This window comes from Pseudomyrmex gracilis, unplaced genomic scaffold (genome assembly GCF_002006095.1).
Source record: "Pseudomyrmex gracilis isolate BER0280 unplaced genomic scaffold, ASM200609v1 scaffold_35, whole genome shotgun sequence".
Taxonomy (NCBI): domain Eukaryota; kingdom Metazoa; phylum Arthropoda; class Insecta; order Hymenoptera; family Formicidae; genus Pseudomyrmex; species Pseudomyrmex gracilis.
The window spans coordinates 36,908-59,303 of record NW_018020619.1 but is presented as its reverse complement, the minus strand read 5'-3'; the positions used below and the strand labels follow the sequence as shown (position 1 = coordinate 59,303).

Sequence of the window (22,396 nt, the reverse complement as noted above, 5' to 3'; positions counted from 1 at the left end):
AACTCGACCCAAACTACATAGTCTTTGTTGTACACGCAACTCTGTATCCAATTTTAGTGTCGAGATCGACTTATAATTTACCGAACAAACTCTTTAATGAATCAAGTTATTGTGCGTATAAATATTTTATCTTGTTCACTGTTGTAGTTATTAAGACGATATTTAAAAATGTTTAAGTTTCCTGCTGTGAAAATATATTATTGTAATTGTTTTAGCAAATAGTAATTAATTTTAATTTTATCTCAAGATAATGATAGAGTATTTAATAAAGTGCAAAACATTTAATAAAACATCTTTAGATGTAATATGATTTGTGTTAGGCACAAATTTTAACACATCTAGCAGAAATGTAATTTTATTTAATTTATTTAATTTCTGATTTTTTTAAGTTAAGTTTTATATAAATTTTATTATATGTGTTCTTATTATATTTTATTATGTGTGTTCTTCTGTTTTTAAAATAATTTATTATGTTCAGTAAGATTTTATAATGTGTTAATTATTGATAACGCAGTGTCACACATGTCTTCCTTGAGAGAAGTAGAATATAATAAAAAATCACAGTAGGTTTGAGAGTTGTATATTTATGATAAAAAGCAAATGATATTTGTGTTTTCGAATTATATTTAATTCAAATTATTAAAAGTTCTATTATTTATACTTTGGTTAATTATAAATGTAAAATTACTTTGCAGTTATTAATCTGTGTTTTGGTTTGTGCCTGAAGAGCTTATCTTAGAGATATTCCGTTTGATAAATCAGAAAATACGCTCATGTTATTCTTAGGACAATAATTAAAGTTTAAAGAAATCAAGCACCTCTTCTCTTTTCACACTGTGTTTTAATCTAATTCTCTCATTGTACAAAAATTTTTCTGTTTGGCTGACATTTTTTATTCGTTAGAGAAATTAATGATTTAATAAAAGTGATAATAGACGATATTTTAACCGATGCATATGTCTTTTATCTACTGCGAAAAGAAAAATTATCAGCGAATAAATATTATTTTGCGCATATAAGTATAAGAGCCGAAAATTAATATTGTTAAGCCGAAATGTTTGTACTTTATGGTGCATGATAAATAGTATGACAATTATATATAATACATACTGCATTATACCGTATGTTGAACGAAGAAAAAAATTTTAATATAAGAACTAAAAAAATAGTTCTTTTTATAAATAATAACACAATAAAACTTATCAAATTTTATGCTTTTACGTGTATTGTTATTACGTGTCTTGATTGATATCATGTCAATTTGTTGTGCGATAACATTACTTTTAAATAAATAAGTTGAGATAAAAAGAGGAGTGACCTCCGGTTTTTTGACGGTTAATCTAAGATTAAGAAATAGTATCAAAACAGCCAATGGAAATACAGGGTATTATTTTAATTTTTGACAGTTATTCTCGACTCATAAGCAGTATAAATAATAATGTAAAAATGTAATCTACTTCGTGCTCCTAATTGTTACTTGCTGGTTTGTAATTCTTTACATAAACATTGTCTAATGTATGTATCTCTCTTACATCTGACAATTAATCTTTATATTGTATTCTTAATTTTAATTCAACTGAAGAGAGCTTGGAAATAAAGTCGAAACATTTTTTATAGAATTTCATCGAATATTATCATTGCATAATATTCTGCATTTGGTTCCCATTGGCCGTTTTGATACTACTTCTTCATTTTGGATTGATTTTAAATCATATGTAATAGATTAAAAGTGTTAGTGCGTAAAAGAAGTTGGAGAAAGAAAAGGAAATGTGGAAGACGTTTATTTTCATTTCATTTATTTCAACAATTTCATAATAACGTAATAATGTTAATAATATTACAATGCGGCGATTATAGTGCTCACCAGTTAACAGGGATTCTCATATCGATCAACGTTGCCTCGATAAAGAGCCCAGCATAGAAATATATAACAAATTTTTTTTATCAACGCTCTCATACACTCTCCAACGGTATGAATTTACTATTATTCGGACCAGGCTGTTGTCGAGGCATAATTAAAATTCAAATGAGATCGAGTGAGTTCAGTTCTCTCAATTGCATCGGCTTCACCCCCTCCCGTCAGGACGGGGGTCTACGGAAACATAGTAACTTTTTTTAGTTTTTTTTTAATATCTCGCCCCCTTGTATTCTCGATGGCGATCGATAACGCGCACTATTGTCGATCTTAACGACTGGCGCAACGGTGGACAATACGAGACGATTCTTTTGTTTGCTCTTTAAAATACGTAAGGGAATAAAGATATAAGTAAAATGAAGAGAGTTAGAAGAGATTGCGCGCGCTTTTTATATATATGTATATATGTATATATGTATATATATATATGTATGTATACATATATGTATGTATATATATGTACATATATGTATATATATACATATATATATATATATATATAAAATCAGTGTTGTATGGAAGCGCTGCTTTTATGTCCGTTAAATTCAATAGGGTTTAGCATCAAGAGATAGTTAGGTGTAACTGCTTTTTCTTTTTCACACCGTTTAGTTTAGAGAGAAAATGATCTCGACAAAATTCGACCCTAGCTGCTAATAGACTATCTCTGAGAATCGCCCCTATAATTACTGTTTTGGAATATACCTACATCACTATTGATTACACAGGCTAATTTCAATATTCAATTAATTGATTATTTAATCATCTCTTTTATTCATTATTATGAATATGACTTTAGCATTTAATAGTTTAAATATATATAATTTTATGTTTTGGTTTAATAGAAAGGGAATACATGTATTTAATAGTTTCGTTCTTTTTTTTCTATTTATTTCTTTGGCATTTTTATTCTTTTTTTGTGGTAAATTTTGATAAATTAATCTTTTTCCTCATTATTCTGCGTTATTTATCTAGCGCAAAGTTTCTTTTATCTCTTTCTCAATTGTGTTTGTTCGATAACAGTGTTCTATGAAATCATGCGTGGCGAATTAGCTGAACGAGGATTCAAAACGAAAAGGAACGCGTATTATCTGCCGGAAATAACTTAGTTTTGCTTCTCTGTAAAAATTTATTTTTAAATTCATTTGGCTGTGATGTGGTTTCCTTCTTCTTATCTGTTATTTTGTAATTTTCTATTTTTGCATATTTCTTTTTCTTTCACTGCAGTATTCAAAATTTTTACGCAAAATATGTACACATCAAACTCAGAATTGTTTCGTTCGCTCTTTCTCTCTCTCTCTCTCTCTCTCTCTCTCTCTCTCTCTCTCTTTCTCTTCCCTGTGTTTTCTTTTTGTTTACAATAAATTTGCAAATTACTTAAAGACTCAAAAAAAAAAATTAAAACCGAATGTTTTTATATCATACGTATTTTGTGCTTAAATAACAATTCACAATAGTGACTATAATAAATAAAACCGTTACACATATACTATTAATATTATTTTATTTCAACAATAGAGCTTACTAAACTCAACACAATAAATCGATAGAAATGTTTTCTGAATTAAAAAAATTATTTTATTATATCTTTTTAATAAAAAAACCACTTCTTTTTAATTAAATTATATTTGATCCTAATTGCATGCGTGACCTCTGCACTATCTTTGTATGATCGTTTTTGTTAATCAAGTTTCTGTTCTAGAGCATACACTTTTGCCTTATAACGCGCTCTGTTCAACGCTTTGAGGATTTAGCTAAAAATTGGGCACTTGAACTTACATTTTATCTAATCAGTTAGTCTATGTAATTACTTAATTTACCACCATCGTAATGAAAGATACCTGCACGTGCCTATGTTTATTTACTTTGTTTTTTTTCCTCGCTTCCATGAGCTCGCACTTGAATAATCGATTACTCCGGACGGTCGAGCATTGTAACTTTACAAACGATGGTGCATCAGTGGGATTTACCCGCAAATCTCGTCCCGAGCAAGAAAAAATGATTCGCCGATGTGAATGTGACACTTGAAATCCGTGTCGCGCTGCGTGCGATGTTACGAATAGCGTCGTTTTGGCTGTCGTGTGATGACTTCACAAGCCATTAAACGTAAGTGTGACAGCGGAGTTTTATAATGGAAACGCTTTCTATCTCTTCATGCGACTGTTCCATCGAGAGCAATTTAACGCAAAACTAGAATGCATGTTTTTCTCTAAGTGCAAAGATATTGAAAAGAAACAATCGTTTTTTTTTTTTAATAATTGTTTGATTTTTCATCAAAACTTATGTTTAATTATATTTGAATATTTCGTTTGTAACAAATTTATTTCTTTTGTCATATTTGTTAAGATTTATACTACAAGAATTTAACGCGATGATCGACGAGCAGAACGACGCGATTCATATAACGAGCAAATTCCTACGCGGACGATATATCTCATTTCACTTAATTTAACAACGGGGCTGAGCTCGAGCAACTTACACGCTATACGTGTAGTCAATATAATTAAAATCTTTATCGCGTATAATAATATATATAATACATGTATGTATAAAGAGCGGGTTTAATAAGAACGGGCGCGCGATCATCGATCTTTCGAACGTCTCCGCAAAATCAAACGATAAGTCTAAAAAACATAATTGTTTTGATTTTTTATTTTTTACATTAGTAACAAAACAGTATTAATCTTACTATCCAATACTTGTTAGTATAACTTCGTCAATTACTTTTTTCTACCGTAAGTTTGAACAATTTATTTACTTCACATTGTTCTCTTTTTTTCTCCTTTCCTCTTCTCTCTCTCTCTCTCTCTTTCTTCACTTTTAGTCAGTTCGACTTTGAAGTTTTGTGCGTTTATACGTAAAAACGCGTTGTCGCAATCGCGCGGATTTCGCTCGGCGATTCAGATTTCGGCGGGTTCTTTAGTTGTAAACGCGTGAATATAAATGCATTATGTTGAGTTTCGTCTCACTTCCGTCGCCTGTCGCTTCCTATCGTGCGGCCAGTTCAATTCTAGATCTACAAGCGTAGAATTTGTCACTAGAGCTTCGACTACACATTTACATCACAGCGAGCTATTAACGCTGAGCAGCTGCGAGAGCCGAGTTGCAACGACTTTTGCGAGCAATCGCCGAAGCTTTAATTATATTCCCTTGGGCGCGATATTAGCGCAAATGGGAACAGTTAGTGTGGAGATTTAGCGCGATTTGTCTTAATGGCGATTTATCTCGCGGGAGAGCATTACAACCGAGAAGACTCGTCCAGCTGCACTAGGCGACTAATGGCGGAAGACTTCGGCACACGCTATATAGTATAATAGACCTTACAATAAGTTACATTCAACGGTCTACGCCGTCGATATTCTTCTCTTTTTCTCGCGCGCGGTTAAAATTAGAGGTAGTACATATTATATATATCGAAAAGTAGTTCTCGTCATCAGCCACTTGGAGTCATCGGGGGATTGTCTTGACACATAAACGACAGGCATAATCGATGAGCAATCGTAATTACTTCTATCATAGATAAAATCTTAGGTAAGTCTTTAAAACAACACTTGGATAATTAACGTGAAGTCGAGTGAAAGAGACTAGAAACTCGCTTTATCACTTTAACTCGTTAAAGTCCGTATGTCAAAAATACGAGTGTATTATGTATATTTACGAATAGTTTTTTTATTCAACAAAAAAGAGTTTATGTTTGGATATACGGGTTTAATTTCAACGTGTGTCACGACGCGGAAGCGGCGGCGCATCAAAATCGACGAGACAAAACTCTCATATTTTAAAATACGTTTATTAATTTTAACGGAATTATTTTAACATGCGCATAAGTGAGACGTTCGAAAAATCGCTCAATCGCGTTCGCCGAAGTTCCTTTTTTCGTCGCATCACCCTGTACATCTACACTACTGCAATATCCCTATGAACCTATTAATCTTCGTTTATTTAACTTGTATATTTGTTTAAATTGTTTTGTCTTTTTTCCTTTTTTTTTCTTCTGTCCACCGTAACTCTACTACTCGTTTAATCGGAAACGATTCGATTCGCGAAAGTCGACTTAATCGTATAATATACTGTCGTAAAAAGGAGATTTCAACGATTTCGTACAGGCGAGAAGTCTCATATCTAATATGTTTTAGTATTATTATTGTGTTATTATTAATAGAGTGATAGTACTATTATTATTTATCATTGTTATTACTCGTTATCACTAACATTATCTTTATTATTATTATTATTATTATTATTATTATTATTATTATTATTATTTCTTGTTTATATTACAAGAGTACACTTTACGTAACAGCCCCGCGCGTTTTAAGTTGTCGATTTTTAAAGGCGCAAATCACGATATAATGCCGCTTATCTGATTCCCTTCTTTTTGCTATCTCTGTTTTTTTTTGTTTTTTTTTACATATATTTTATTATTCGCTCGTTTGCTTAAAGTATTTAAGTTTGTACGAGAATTTCATTGTCCACCGCCGCTCTCATCTAAGTTCCACTAATTAATACGACAGAAAGATCTATGTAATCCAGAGAGATTTTAGCGAGATCAGCCATGTATAAATTCATATCACATCACACACACACACATGCAAAATTTTATATTACTCAAAAGATAATTCCGTATCAATCTTTGTCAAAAGTTTTTTACAGACATTTCTCTGAAAAACATGTGTAGGGGGAAAATGTTATTTTTTTTTTATTATTAACTAAAAATAAAACTTTATTCTTTGCTTTGAAAATCTGCCAAGACTAAAACCGAACGATTCGTGCTGGCTTTAATTTTAATGCACGGCATGTTTACATACATTATGTCCCCCTTTCTAAGAGTCTATCCGAACTTATGACTATTCATCACGATTATTCTCGACTGCGAGAGCGGCGGATCACGCCATATCCGAGTACGTTTGCTGCATTATCTTCATAGGACTGTCCAATATCGAGTTCAAGGAGGTGGAAACATTTTGCGTGAAGTGTATGTCACGTTCCGCTTGTTATTAATTTAAAAAATTTTACTCTTATAAGAATTCTCTGATGTTCGAAAATTCTTCGAGCTGAATTCTCAAAATTCTTCGATGGCAATTTTTAATTCTCTTTTCGATTTTTTTGTCATAGAAATCGTGAGAAAGAAGCCTTTTAAAAATTATATAATTCACGTTTCCGTAATATCATACGCGTTCGAGTTTTGTTATACCGTAAAATAGGCGAATTTGCGCCATGACGAGAAAAAGATTTCAAAACCATTCAACGTGATGGACATTGCTGCTGATTAATCAGCTATTGTTTTCTGAAACCTTTTCCTCTTTATTTGCGAAATTGCAATACGTACAATACCAAAAAATCCTGCGATTGTTTTGTTTATTTATACATATATATATTTTGTGTATCTTATAAAGATACTCTAGCTACTTCCGCGCAAAGGGAAAAACGTTTTGTTGTTCTTGCCGTCGCTCGCGATGCGCTTATTTAATTTATAGGAAAATAAACCAGCAGTCGTTAGCGACGAATTACAGTGAGCAATTTTCTGTCTCCGACGTGAATTTCATTACGATATGTGTGATAATACACATTTACAATTAATTATAATTATAGAACAAGTATAGAGTCTCTTATATCAGTATCGCGTACTGTCTCGCGCGTAAGTATTTATTTATTAATTTTTGTATCTATCTAATTGTTAAACACACCCTTCAATTACGTTAAGATCACGCGGTTGCTTCGCTAACACAATTTTTTTGATACCCGTAATGTTTCTAGGACTCGTAATCCATGTATAATATCGCTGCTTCTATATTAATTAATTTTATATCTGCGATATAATTAATTTCGCTATCGATTTGATACGCGCTTATAACAATTTGCGGTTAGATCCGAGCGAACAAGCGAGGACTTTTCTTAAAACAGAAAAAACATATCTACTTTCAACGCAACAGCGATAAAATAATTTTTCATCAAGATTTGAACATAATGTGGCTATACTTCGAATACGAAACGTGTCTTACTGACAATAAATATCAACAAATTGTTTATATCAGTAAGAAACAGTCTTGTTTTGTGATTTTGTGAGAACGTCAATAGTGATCTCTCGTCGTTTCAAATAAAAATTTGCAATTAGACAAAATGAGAATGTGAAGTTTAGCCACATTTGTCTCTGTATATAAAAATCGAATGACGAATGATTTCTACTGTGTGCTCGATAATCGTAATAAATCGACGTTGCTAGTCACCTTTCCACCAACTTGAACTACAGCAAACGCACGTAAAAAGGAACGATGGAACCGGATGTCTTCTTACGACGATAAAAGTCGCCGGAACATACGGCGATTTTTATCGTACAAAGAGCGGACTGTGCCGGCACTAAAATGTCGATGTTTCGAACTATACGTCTTTTTTTTTTTTTTTTTTAGCAAATTTCTGGTTGATTTCGTGTTAACTAGTGACACAATTATTAATCGCGTTTTTTTTTCTCTCGTCTATATAATAATATATACTCTACTCTCCTTATACAATTGTAATATAACTCGACGTTTTTTATTCTGCGTATTGTTTTTTTTTCTTTTTTAATCGTTTTTCTTCTTCGCACATTAAAGATCAAAACACCGTTCTTTTACGATTTTACGTCTATGCGTAATCCTGCCCACGCAATATGATCAACAACAAGTTAACGATACTTTAATAATTTTTTAATAGTATTTGTTAAGAGATAACGCGCGATGTGATTGGTTGTCGCGTATTCGCTGCCGCAAAAAATGTTCAATACGATTTGAGTTCATCTCTCCGACATCTCGTCGACCGTGTCCGTCTACGAGTCTGTACGTGAGCAAGAGTAACACTTCTATTCTTTATCGGTCGCCATCCCACATCGCTTTCTTCTTGCCTAGCATGACTAGTCGCGACTCCGTCGCATCCACAATTTTTTTTGTGCCACAACTCTCGAGCATTTCGTGAATTGAAACGAAGAACACACATAATGTACATTAATGTTTTTAAATACGCTTAAAACTCATTTCTACTTTGTTGTTTCTTGTAGAAAAACTGTTTGTCGCTATAAAAGAATAACAGATAAAAGAATCTTCTCGGAAAATGAATCTTCTCACACCATTGCAAACAAAAGTTAGTTTATCGACCAATACATAGCTTGTTCTGTGCGCATTGTCTCCTTTGTGCTCACTTCTCCCGCATTCTTTTTCACAGTGTCCTTCGGATCTTCATCGCGACTTATTCGAAAGAGTATTTATGTTACATAACCGTCACGTAAATTGTAGAGTACAAATCCCCCGTTTTATTAAATCACCTCGTCGATTTTTTTACATACTAATGATACGGATAAAAAAATTCTTGGTTATTTAAATAATTACCTTGGCAGTTCGTCGTGTGTTCTGAGAATGAAACGTGTGCGTTTTATCCATAAAAATCCAACCCTGTGTTCTTCTCTCTTTCTTTGCTGTTGTTTTTCTATCTCTTTCGATTACTGTTTCATTTCTCTCGTTTTGTTTTTGAGCGCTTCTTTCGGTATCTCATAGAAAACCAATATCGATTGGCATATAGCAATCTCCGAATTGTTTTTAACACTACTCGTTTGTGGTTTTCTATTTTCCCGTAAATATTAATCAAGTATTTAAAACGTTTTTTTTTTTTTTTTTTTTTGATTTTATATATATCCACACTTCCGAGCGCGTATTATTTCTCATTTGAGTTTTCGGGTTTTACATTGTTTTGTATAAATTTACGTTGCTTTATATATATTTTATATGTGTATATACATACATATATATATATATATATACATACATATATACATATACATACATATATATAGGTATACATCTTAATGCAAATTCGTAAAAATATTGCAAGACTTATTTGGACTGCCAGTCATCACATAATAGTCTTTTACTCCTAACAATAATATTCCTGCATATATATATATATACATATACATATACATATATATATATATATATTCGGAGGTTTCTATATGAGATTAATTTTGGATATTTTTAAAATTCACTGCGCAAAATTACGCTTCTGTGTGTGTGTATGTATCATTGCTCGCATAATGTGCATGTGTGTACGCGTGCGCGCGTGTGTGTGTGTGTGTGTGTGTACGTATGTGTGCGTCACATCCCTAAGCAGTCGCAGAGGACAGAGTCGAAATACGCTTTTCTCAATTCGATCTGCATTACTCGTGTGTGAAAACTGAACTTTCTTACAAGACCATTCACTAATTCGTTCGCGAGAATGTCAGCAGTCATTTTCATTTATATAAAGTGGTGTTTCGTCATGTCGACTGCTTTTAGGGATGCGTGTAACAAAGTTACAACAAAAACCAAGTGTATAATATATGTATACATATATATGTATATATATATATATATATATACACGTGTTTCTCGTTCTTCGCTAATTCGCGCGATTTTCCGCGCCGTCTAAAAACTGTGTATGTGTTTTTCGCTAAGGCTTTTCTCCTCACGCAGAATAATAATTTTACGATAAAATTTACCGTAACTATTACGTAATTAATATTAGTACTATTATCGTTTATCTCATTATCGATAGCGTTATTATTTTTATCCCTTTTTTTTATTGGTATTGTTATGTATATATTATAAAGAAAAACAAAGTTACTCCCCGTATTGCTTTCTTCCTAACGCGCAGATCACCAAAACGAAGCGGCATGCGAACCCGAAGACGTGCAACCTCGAGCCCGGTCCGGCGGAGTCCGGCTAACGATAAGGACGTCGACGGCGACCGGCGCGCAATCCACGTCGGTCCCGGCACTACCGCCGGCAGACTGGCTTTTCTGAATCACGTGACGATAATATGCGGCGCCGACATCAGGACGGTGATGGTAGCGATGATGGTGAACAGAGTAAAAATGATTAGGCACATTCTATCGATCACCATCGCCGCGAACTTCCAGTCGTTCGAGATCTTCGTGTTCTCATCTCCGCTCTTCAGTTGATCCGTTATTATCTGAAAACGGAGATCGTTGCTTCGTAATGACTGTACCGATTTCGGTTTCGTTCGGATAGCTTGCTTTCGTGTTAAAAGCAATTTTTGGCACAAGAGCGAGCTATTCGAACATAGTTTTCAGTCTTAATCTTGGAAAGACCATATGTGTCGCTGAATATCATTGGATCACGATGCGTGTTACCTTAATCTCTTTCAATATTAGCACGAGCTCATAACGCGCGTCCCAGAAGCTCGTGTTCTGGACTATCTCGACCGGCTGCGTTGACGCGTTCGGTGGAATTGGATGATGATGTGGCGTTTGCGAGATTCCATGGGCGGGAGGAGGATACGGCGAGTGCGGCAACGGCGTCGCGTGCTGATGGTGCGGAGTCGTGGGCGCGCGGCTATGATGGTGATGGGGCGTCGTGTGTATGTGACTGCAGCTGTGGCCCATCGGATGAGCTTGATGCGGTCCGGGTGTGCTGTACACGTTGTTCAGCAGATTGTTGTGAGACGGCAACGCGTTGTCGTCCAGATCCAGAACGTTCGCCAGTAACGACCTGCTACTCCTCTGGTGGAGTTCTAGGTCACCATATGACTTGCTCGCACCTAGAACACGTGTTCCAAAACACAAACATTTTAAATAAAATATAATTTATAATACATATGTAAAACAAAAATGAATTTAACAATTTAAATGCTTGTGACAATTTACAAATAAGTATTAGGGTCGATACGAGCCTACATGCTGGATGTCTATGCAAATATAAATATATTTTTTAACTTTTCCTAAACGTGTAAATTAATACACATAGAAATTCGAAGTAAATTTAAGTAATGGCAGAGGTGTCTTTTTTGCAATGGATTTTTTAGTTTTCATTAGGGGGGGGAGTAAATTGAGTATTTCGCATATTCGTGATGCAAATCAAGCATCCTGTGTGAATTTTTTGAATTAAATTTAAATCGATTTTCTATGTGTATTAATTTATACGTTTAGGAAAAGTTGAAAAATATATTCCAAAAAAACATATTTGCATACAAAGACATCCAGCGTAGAGTCGTATCGATCGATAATATTTATTTATAAAAATCAATTCAATTGTCAAACTTAGTTAATTTTGTTGCTTCGAAGAACATATATATATTGTCGAAAAATGGAGACACTCAGATAGGCGCTCACGTATATACGAAAAGAGTAGGTGTATGTATACGCCCATACGTATATCACATTTTATATTACAAGTTTATAGAATAGAAAACTCAGGACCGATACAGTGGTCTTGCGGCTTGAGTGCGAGGGCTGCGAATGAAAGGTCCCGAGTTCTCGAATCCACACCGTCGAAGTTTTCTGGGCGGGTCTCTTTTAAAGTCGAGTTTATCGACTGAAAAGCGAACTGAATCGCATCTCCAATCAGCGAGTTAACTTATTAGTATTATTAATAATTTGTTAGACATTTGTTACAACACTATTTTTTCTCTTTTATAGAAAACTTAACAGAGCGCATCGTAAACACTTTATATATCACCGTCGAGTTGTCAGCGACACGTTCCACAGCAATCACTTTTGTCACAAGCGCGCCAAAATGAAAAAGTTAGTGTGTCTTTTAAATTTGTTTTATTTCTTTCTCTTATATAAAATTTTCTTACCTGTGACTGGAGATGGTCTCTGAGACTTTTGTATTTCCTTGTCCTCTTCTTGTCCTGGCCTTGACATTCGGAGTATTTTGGGCAACCAAGTCAGGAAAACTACCTTGACCTACGGTTCAATTGTCAATATAGTCGTTGTGTTGATCAATTTAGCGTAGTAAGCGTATGTGCATACATTTCGCAAAATCGATCGCGCAAAATATTATAAATCTTTGAAATTTACATCCTAATTAACGTGATGTCCGTCTGGCAAAAACTTCAATTTTCGCGGCATGATTTATTATCGCGGTACGCATTGGCCCTTAATTATTCATTCACAAAATTCTGGATTTATCCATGATGAAAAGAGAATGGCGCACGTTGAATTTAATTAAAAGCATAATTATCTGCCGATACATGCGGAAGTCATATACCAGCCAACGGATTGATTCGAGCTTTGACACTTGATTTTCGTCGTAGCCTTTTGTGCGAACAAGAACAAATTAACAAATTACTCTTCTCTCTCTAAAATATTTCAAGATTAAAAAATTAAAAATGCTATTCTAATCGATTCATTTAAGTAAACTTAATAAATGCAATTGCTTCAATTAGAAGACATTACCCATTGAGACATTTCGTGAGTGTCAGAATTTCGATGATGATAATTCAAGATGAGAATTGTACTGACTACGCTGCTGGCTACCATAAACATGATGCAGTTAAAGTATGTCCCTGAAAACAAATTAAAGAATAAGACTTACAAATGCACTGGATTAACAACTAACAATAAGTAAGAAACAAAGTGACATGGTTTAAGAGGATACTGAAGCGACAGTCAAACTCCGATTTGACAGCTGCTCAGCCGCTACGCTGTCAGGGGGTGTAGGTAGCACCCTCTAGTCAAACTAAGACAAGAATAGATGACATAATAGAGACAAGGTTAGGCGTATGTCTTTCCGGCGATTCTGCTAAAACTGCATTAATTTTATTTCCGTACTCCTGTTTTTTACAGGCTTCAAAGTTTTTTTCTGAAACGTTCAAAATATTCGTCTATGTCTGTAGAATGGAAAATTTTTAACTTGTTTGAATTCATTCTGTCAATTTTATATATACGAAGTGTCAATTTTATATACAAAAATGGAGTCCACTTAGTAACAGTTGATAAACTTTTTTTTATTTTTTTTTGAGTTTTCTATTTTTTAGCATATTTTTTTTATTCCGATCAATGAATGCAAAATAAGAATAGAAATAAGAAATGTGGATAAAACAGGACGGTTCAGCATCCTCTTAATGCTTAACTTCACGAAGTTTACATACTCGTAAACTAAATCTGTATATTTCTTTTAATAAGAGATATTATATGTGTGTATATCTAGTAGAGAATATAATAAATTGTGTTCCAATATGTGCGTGTATTGTTTAAGTTTTGAATTAATGAATTCGAGTTTTCTTGCTACAGATCAATTCAACAAAAAACATTGTCCTGAAATAATACAGGTAAACATTCCCTTCGTTTCTTCCCTCCCTTTTCCCACACAAACGGTTCGCAATATGGATGATCAATTATCTGTCGATGCTTTCTCATATTGAAAAATTAATCATATTGAAAATCACTTAAATCGCGCTCACCTAAAAGCGGCACAGCATCGGACGTCGCTGGCATTGTCTCGGCGACCATATTCAGGAACACAGTGAGGGACAGGAGAATGGTTACACCTGTAAAAGAGGTTTATTGGCATTGATTAAATATCGTTAAAGTCGAGTGGGGTCAAGAAGAGGTCAATCTTTTGCCCTTGAACACTCCGAGAGTTCGATCCTTAGTGCGTAAAAACTTTGCATCCTCGAAAATCCTTCAGTTCTCATCCTGAGAAACAATGTGATGTTTCTTGTTATCGCTCAAAAGTACCGGACTTATTACAAAAATTATTTGTCCTTTTTATAATTAAAAGATACTTTTTGACGCAAAAATCAAAATGTGTTTAAAACAAGTAAGATTAATATAAGTTTTTTTTTCCCCCCATATAACGATTAAAATCTTAAACAATGAAGAAAAAATTTGTTCCTAGAAACTAATTATCCATCGCTTCTTGTGTTTTAAGCTTATTTGCAAACCGTGGTATCGCGTTAAGAGGTACTTCGAAATTATTTAGACTTTCAAAACGCCACTGTATCCGTGGCAGGAGCCTCATCTGAATATCAAACCTGGCTCGAGCTTCGAGACTCACGATAACGCGTTGAGAAGTGTTCTAAAGTTCCCTGAAAAACGCGAAGATCAATCACAATCGAATCGTGTTGTTTCTTTTTTTTCTCAAGTATTCCGCTTGTAAAATAAAATATTTTTTATTTCTTTCATCATGTCGAAGAACACTTTTATCGATATCGTTGAAAATACTAAGTTTTCTGGGTTTATGAAAATACCGGTTTCTACGAAATACATCAAAGTGGTTCAGTTTTACATTAGAAAAAAACTGTCCAATTAAATTGTAATGTTTATTCGAGTTTTTTTTAAATAAAATAACGACAGAGTGTGCAAAATAAATGAGATAAATGGAAATATAAAAAGTTGCTTTGTGTAGATTATTCTTTTTTTCCTAATAAAAGCCACTCCTGTTAAGACGATCGTTCTAAAGAAACATATCTTTGTGAAAAGACATTATTATCGCGTCTCGATCTATGAATAGCTATGAGCTGCGAGGGAACTTGCGACGGAGACGATCCCAATTGCTCGACATTGTCATTCCATTGTCGTCGTATCTCCGCCTCGGCGACGCCGATTGTCACAATCGCTTCCGAATTCAGTGCGGATTCAGTAACGCGCTTGTACGCTTGAAGAAACTTGACGATCGAAATAGAAGGCTCGGCGAAGTTTGCGCGGCGGAAACGCAGTTTCAATCGAAATCGGGGCGAAATCTAATCGTGTAAATGCCCTTTGCGAACTCGCGTGCCGGACTCTAATCACAGAAACGGCGTTTACACAGTACTACGGATGAGAAGCGGGCAAGGATTTGGAATTATACGCCGAGCGCGATTTGTGAGCTTTAGGAAGCAGGATTTCCTCTTCAATGTGTGCAACCTTGTTAAATTTCAAAACAACACCACGCTGATAAGAAAGTTTCAGCCAAAATATTATTAGTTGGCCATTGTTCGATTATTTGTCATTTCCGTGAATTAGGAATAAAACACTTTATTTCAATCTTTCTATATCTTACTGTAGTAAGAAAATCTTAAAGTGGGTCTGTTTTTTCGACAAAACTGGATTTTTTGTGTACACTAATCTTTTTTTGGCTATATGGATTGATAAATCCTTTTCTACAATTAAAGCACATACAATAAGGAATCCGGAAAGTCCAAATGTATATAACAAACTTTAAAATAATGTTCTAAAACTATTATTATTTTTTTTATTTTGTTATATAAATTTGGACTTCCCGGATCCCTTGTTGTATGTATTTTAATTGTAGAAAAGATTTATCAATCCATACAGCCAAAAAAAGATTAGTGTGCACAAAAAATCCAGTTTTGTCGAAAAAACAGACCCAGTTTAAGATTTCCTTACTACAGTAAGATATAGAAAGATTGAAATAAAGTGTTTTATTCCTAATTCACGGAAATGACAAATAATCGAACGACAAAAAATAATATTTTGACTGAAACTTTCTTATCAGTGTGATGTTGTTTTGAAATTTAACAAGGTTGCATGTAATTAAAATTAATTGTAATAAAATATATATTGTAATAAATAATATATATTTAACAAAGAAAATCTAGTTAAAACTTTTTAAAGAGAGAGAAAAAAAGTTAAAGAAAAAAATATATAATAATTCAATTAATGGCCTATTAAACTAACAAATTCGCAATAAACTTGATCTAATGTGGGAATGACTGTTCAGTTATACATATTTGGTGCACATGCAATTTGTACTTTCGCGATTTTCAACTTTTCTTCACAGAATTGCGCAGCAACTTGAAATCGCATTTGAGGTTCAGACTCAACGAACCGAGGTCTCATACAGTGCAATACTTTTATCGATGCTAATTTTCACGTCGAAACTCGATAAAGTCTTCCGCGAAGACCCCGATTGCAGAAGAAATTTGCGACGACGCGACCTACGCGAAGCGAAATAGTTTCTTGCCCGGATATGCAGGAGAGTCCGCCGGCCGGAAGTAGGTCGACCTAATCGTGCAAACGTCTGATGCTTTTAGCAAACAGGGGCGCGCCTAATCGCGGGAGCGTTCACGAGCCGTCGGGGGCAATCGGAGCTTTGCATCGTAGTTAAAACTTGCCGAGAGACAGTTTCTCGCCAGAATCGGGCGGCAGGGTGAATCCAAGGACGGCCATGCTGGCAATCAGGACGCACGGCACGATCAAGTTGAAGAAATAGTAAAGTGTGCGTCTCCGGATGATGACGACAAAGGTGATGTCAATGTATGGTTCTGGGCAGCAATTGTAGTAAATTACATTCCTCTTACCAGGCACCCCTGTGATGATAAAAAAAAATCAGATTATTAACAATAATACTATATTAGTCATACTATGATGTTAAAACGTTTGATAGAACGTTTGACATAAAATATTTTCAGTCTATGAACGCTCAAATATGACGCCGCGCACTTAGACGGATAATCGATGCATTTTGCTAATAAAAACAAGTGCGCACTCGAGCGCAACAAAAGATTGCCGGAAGCGAAAAATTCCTTTACTCTCTTTCCTGAATTATCCCTTGCAACGGGACAAAGAAAACCGAACGATTCTATCTTATATGTTATTCCTCCGAGTATCCACAAACTGGTGCACTCGGTTGCAGCTGCAGTTACTTAAGATACATTTCTACCGCGAGTCTCATAACCGCGGCACATACATTACACGTGCACATCGACCTACGTTATTCCCACGCGTAATGCATCGCACAATTTTTCGAGAAATACGCGAGATATGCGGATGTTTCTGTTCTCGCTTGTTATTGGAGTAACAATAAAAACGCTACGTGTATTTCTTGTGAGTTCACTTATAGCAGTGAATACACCAACGGCGAGAGAGAAAGAATTACACGTAATAGAACAATATATCATTATTACGATGTTTTTTTCGTGATATATACAGACCGGATATTTCCGTACTCTGTTGCACCGCAATTCCACTATCGGATATTATATGTGTTTATTTTCAAAACATTACATTATTGAACGATAAAGACGTTCGCGATAAATATATACCAAAATAAATATTACACAATGTCAGTAATTATTTTGTAGAATATAATTTATACGTATATATATATATGTATAAATTATATTTATTTATATATTATTGTATTTATCTGTATGTATACATCTCGTGTTTTATTTTGCAATCTTGTAGATCTGAGTAAATTTCGCGTAAACAGAGATTCGCTATTCGCGCATCGCATATATCTACATACATGCATACAACATGCAAAACAAATCCTTATTCTGAAGAATGCGAGATGGATGTTCAATGTAACGCGCGCGCGAGATCGCTTCCAATCGTTCAGCAGATTTCCGCGCGATTATTCAGTGACTGTGATGGACTATCATTCGCTTTTCGAATCAAGTGAGACGCTTTGCTGCAATCTCGCTCGCGACACTTTACCGATCATCCGACGTGTTCGCTGTAGAAAACACTAAACTTTGGACGTGCGCTTGCGACGTCTCGCGTGACCCAGATGCAGGCGATTTTGACGAGGACAAAGTGAAAGATCAATACCGTTTCCGATTTGCGAAACGATTGATCATCCATCCGTAGCCCGTGCAAGACTTTAGAATTGCTAATCGGCCGGGGAATCACTTTCGGCACGGAGAGCTTTATCCGAGCATGGCAGCAGTCCCCGATAAGGACTGTAAAAACTCACCCAATAGATCCCACTCGCCGTTAGTGATGAAACTGCTGATGTCACCCCCGGACTCGTCCTGCAGCTGCAGATCCAACTGTCGACAATTTATGACACTCGATTAGAGGTAAGTTATTGCGACCGCGCCGCGTGCAAGACGACTGTTTTGGGAGCGACGGGAGAAAATCTGTTCTACCGGGTGTGGCAAAGATACAGGTCGTGTCGTCTTGCTCGAAGAAACGCTTGCGAAATATATATATATTCCGGAATATATATATATATTCCGCAAGCGTTTCTTATATATATAAGCATTTCTTATATATAATATATATATAAAGCGCACGTCACCTTGCGACGCTTCTGTATGTGACACATGAATTAATTTGTACAATTTAGAACATCTCTCTTTCTTAAATTTTGTTTTTCCTTTGTGCTGTCTCTGTTAGTTTATCGACTTCATATAGCGCTGTTGGATGCTTCTCATGCGAATTCATGCATATTTACACAGGCCAATATGAGGCTCTCTTTCACTCGCAAATCTGCCGCAATTTCTGCGCGTTTGAATATCGATGCAAAATTTTTTCGCGCCAATTTCAACGTTCAAACCCACGACGAATTAATATCTGCGAGCGAATTGTTAAGTGAAAATGGCCGATCAAACCAAAAAGTCTGTTTTGCATCTCGTTTGTATTCAACGGATCGAACCGGACTCGGAGAAAATCGTGGCGCATTCCCTTTGTCGTACTCGCGCCTTGCGTCCCGCGTTTCCATTTCGTTCTCTGCTTATTGTCCTCCTTAATGAACCCTCGAGCGTTCTCGAATTGCCTGGCACTGTGTAATTCGCATCCTCAATTTTAATTATTCCGAAGTTGCACGCTCCACAATTGAAGCCTCGACGGGTACATTGCTCGCACGGCGGAAATGCACGTTTGGGCACTAAATAGATCTGCGCAAATTGCAGCCGATGCGTTATATGACATTGAGATGTAAAATTTTTACCGTTGCGCTGCGAAAATGATTGTTTCAGTAATTAGGCAATATCGTGTCGCACAAATGTTTCAAAATCATTAATTGACGATCACAGAATAGTTTATTGATTATTTATATACAATGTGTGATATAAATATTATTGAAATAATCATCAATAATGATGAATTAAATATTAAAACGGAAAGTTATATTCATATATTGTGTATATTATATTGATCACATTATTTTACATATTTATTTTCCTGCATAAAATCGCGACAGACTTTTATTTTCCGAGCGAATAACCAATAAGTATCGTTCAGACAAACGGACGCAATCCCGAGAAAGCTACTTTTCAACGGAGCTGACGAAAAAGCGGCGCTGTTGTTACGCGACCGGAAGAGTTTACTCAAAGTTCGCTCTCTTTTTTCGGAAGCTCACGAAACGAACGAATCTCACATCTCGTCAAACAGTGAAGATTCTCTCCTCTATCTCTTTTTTTCTTTTTCCAGATACTCTCTCCTCTATCCGTTCTCAGGTTCTAATCAAACTCCTCGACACCGCGCCGGTTTAAATTATTTCCGCATCTCGAGACGTACCGACGTGCTTTCGACAGATTGGAAAATTTGTAAGTTCGACGTCTGTGCCAGGCGTAAAAGCGAACATATCGAGACCGATCGGGAAAATGACAATTGGTTGACCCAATTCCGGTAATGCCTATCCCCTGTGCTCACCTGAAAACCGTCGTATGTCCAGGAGCCGAATTTCATCTCGCAACGCTGATCGTCAAAGGGAAACCAGGTAATGTCTATCTTGCAAGTGCTCTTGAATATACCGGGCGGCACGTACAAGCAAGTCCCATTGTTCTTTACGACGACGTTCGTCGGATAAGTGCCGTCGAAGCCCTCGTCGGCGCTGTAACGAACGAACAATCATTCGGGTTAACCTTTTGACGGCGTAATACTGCAAGCTGATTGCGTCCTATAACCTGATGTATTCGACACGTTGTAAAACCTGAATCTAAAAAATTGCCGCATAAAACTTTAAACGTTTCTTTTTTATATATGTGAATATCATCTTTTTATATCTTCTTCGCATTTTTCTTAAAAATATGAATAAAATATGAGGTTTTTCTCTCGAATAAAAATCTTTCTCGTCACTCATGTAATTTTATCCGCAATTTATTTGATTAGTGAAATTAAATTCGCATGCAATTTATATGTTTGTTTGTTCATTTGGTTCTCTTATAACGGACAGTTTCCGTGATTGAAATGTTTCGGGAGACACGTGTGGGACTTCCATCTTTCTTTACTCAGGAGACTGAACAATATTACACAACACGTGGGCACAGAACCTAGTACCAGCTCGCTGATATCCCCAAAGTAAACCCGTCGGTTTATCCCTTCCCTGCAATAATTTAGAGATAATTCGGTTGTCCCCAATGCCTGCTTTCCGAGAAGATGAGCGACTGCCTACTGTTTTATAATCACTATATGACGCAGTTAATAAAATAGTTTGTTAATTCACCCCATTTTCACATAAAACAGAACAATGCCGTACCTAACAAACAGCGATATAATTCTAATTTATAAAACGAATGTCAGTACTGTTGCACGCAAAATATAGAAGAGGTTTAGATTGGTTGTCAAATATAACAACAAATAGAAAGATACAAATGTAAATGTTACTAACTTCTATCTATGAATAATAAAAAAGTTCTTTTCATAAAAGTCTTCTTTTTTCAAAACGCTTACCGACTGCATTACCCATCCTTACTTTTCTTGTGCTATCTTAAGTTTATGTCGCAACTTACAGCAACGCAGGAATTAACTCCCAGGTGCCGAAGCGTTAAAGTAGACTCGAATAGACTAGGAGAAGCTAATTATGGATGAGTGTCTACCTCAGGCCTTTGACGTCCTGTATTTTCTATATTCCCTCGATTCCGTTCCATTTGCGTTATAACAAGCAGAACAAACGCTTCAACTTTTCACATATATCTTGACGCCAATTGACGCGACACTTATTTTTGTAACTTCTCCCCAGACTCGTTTGAGGGAAGACGTTCAACACTCTGTTCAACGCAGCTCTAACATGACGGATATTTAAACAAGGAATGTAGAAAGATAAATACAATTTGCACGTAAGTTAAGAGAAATTGAGTTTTTTTTCATAAAACTACTAGAAACACATAGCTTTACTCAATTTTAATATTTAGAATGTATTTTCGTGACGAATTGACAGATTCTTTTTTCAAATTAGTTATCTAAGCACATCTTTTCAATGATTTTCTGTTTTTTGAAAGTTTTCTCTTGGCCACCGCGAGATCTGAAAAAAGCGATTACACAATAACAAGACACATACATTCTGATCTTCGAGATAAAATAGCTTACTTAAATTCTTTTTTATCGTATATCGCTTCACCCACGCCTTGATTACTCGTCCGACTTAGAGTTAGTTGGAAGTTTTAAATTCCTTAATGACTTTCCATGATAGCTTTCCGCTTAATAATGCAAGTAAGAAATTTACCACATAAAAAGTTGCACGTGGAACAGCTGTCTATTCAAGCGTATTTAAGTCAATCTTAAAATAGTAAAAGAAATCTTAAGACCGTGTTTAGCGTACATCAGCTCCTAATTAAAGCTTTATTGAATATATATTCTTGTACTGGAAAGTTTTTCAATGTGGTAATAACGTTTAAACAATTATATAATATAATCATATAATAATTATAAAATTGGACGAATATCTAATGTACAATTACTTCATACTACAGATTGTGGTTTGGTCCACACCAAAAAGAATTAGATCAAGTACAATTCAGTCTTTTATTTTCAGTGGTACAACAATTTCTACTGAGCTGTATATAGTAGATTTTCAACAGAACACGTTGTATATTTCGTTTCTTCATTTATTTAATCAAGCATACACAAGCTCACATTGACGAGAAAATGTTGATGGAAGAGGTCAACGCGCGCTCCAACCGCGTTACTACAAAATTCTGCAAAATAGTGTTCTACATCAAATGCGTGCCTTGTATGATAACAAGAACGGTGCAAGAAAAGCTCGCTTGCGGAATTCTTGTGAC

General features: G+C 35.2%; 1 protein-coding gene across 1 annotated transcript in view; it reads right to left on the bottom strand.

Moving 5' to 3' along the window:
- Positions 1 to 9,693: 9,693 nt before the first annotated feature.
- Positions 9,694 to 22,396, bottom strand: part of LOC109852778 (neuronal acetylcholine receptor subunit alpha-7-like) — a gene marked incomplete at its 5' end in the record, with an annotated part of 49,066 nt that continues 36,363 nt past the window's right edge. Inside the window, 8 exons of the mRNA XM_020424259.1 lie at positions 9,694 to 10,888; positions 11,070 to 11,476; positions 12,515 to 12,623; positions 13,116 to 13,225; positions 14,123 to 14,209; positions 16,778 to 16,972; positions 18,364 to 18,439; positions 20,046 to 20,226. Coding sequence (XP_020279848.1) covers positions 10,721 to 10,888; positions 11,070 to 11,476; positions 12,515 to 12,623; positions 13,116 to 13,225; positions 14,123 to 14,209; positions 16,778 to 16,972; positions 18,364 to 18,439; positions 20,046 to 20,226 — 1,333 coding nt within the window. The remainder of the gene's footprint in view (positions 10,889 to 11,069; positions 11,477 to 12,514; positions 12,624 to 13,115; positions 13,226 to 14,122; positions 14,210 to 16,777; positions 16,973 to 18,363; positions 18,440 to 20,045; positions 20,227 to 22,396) is intronic.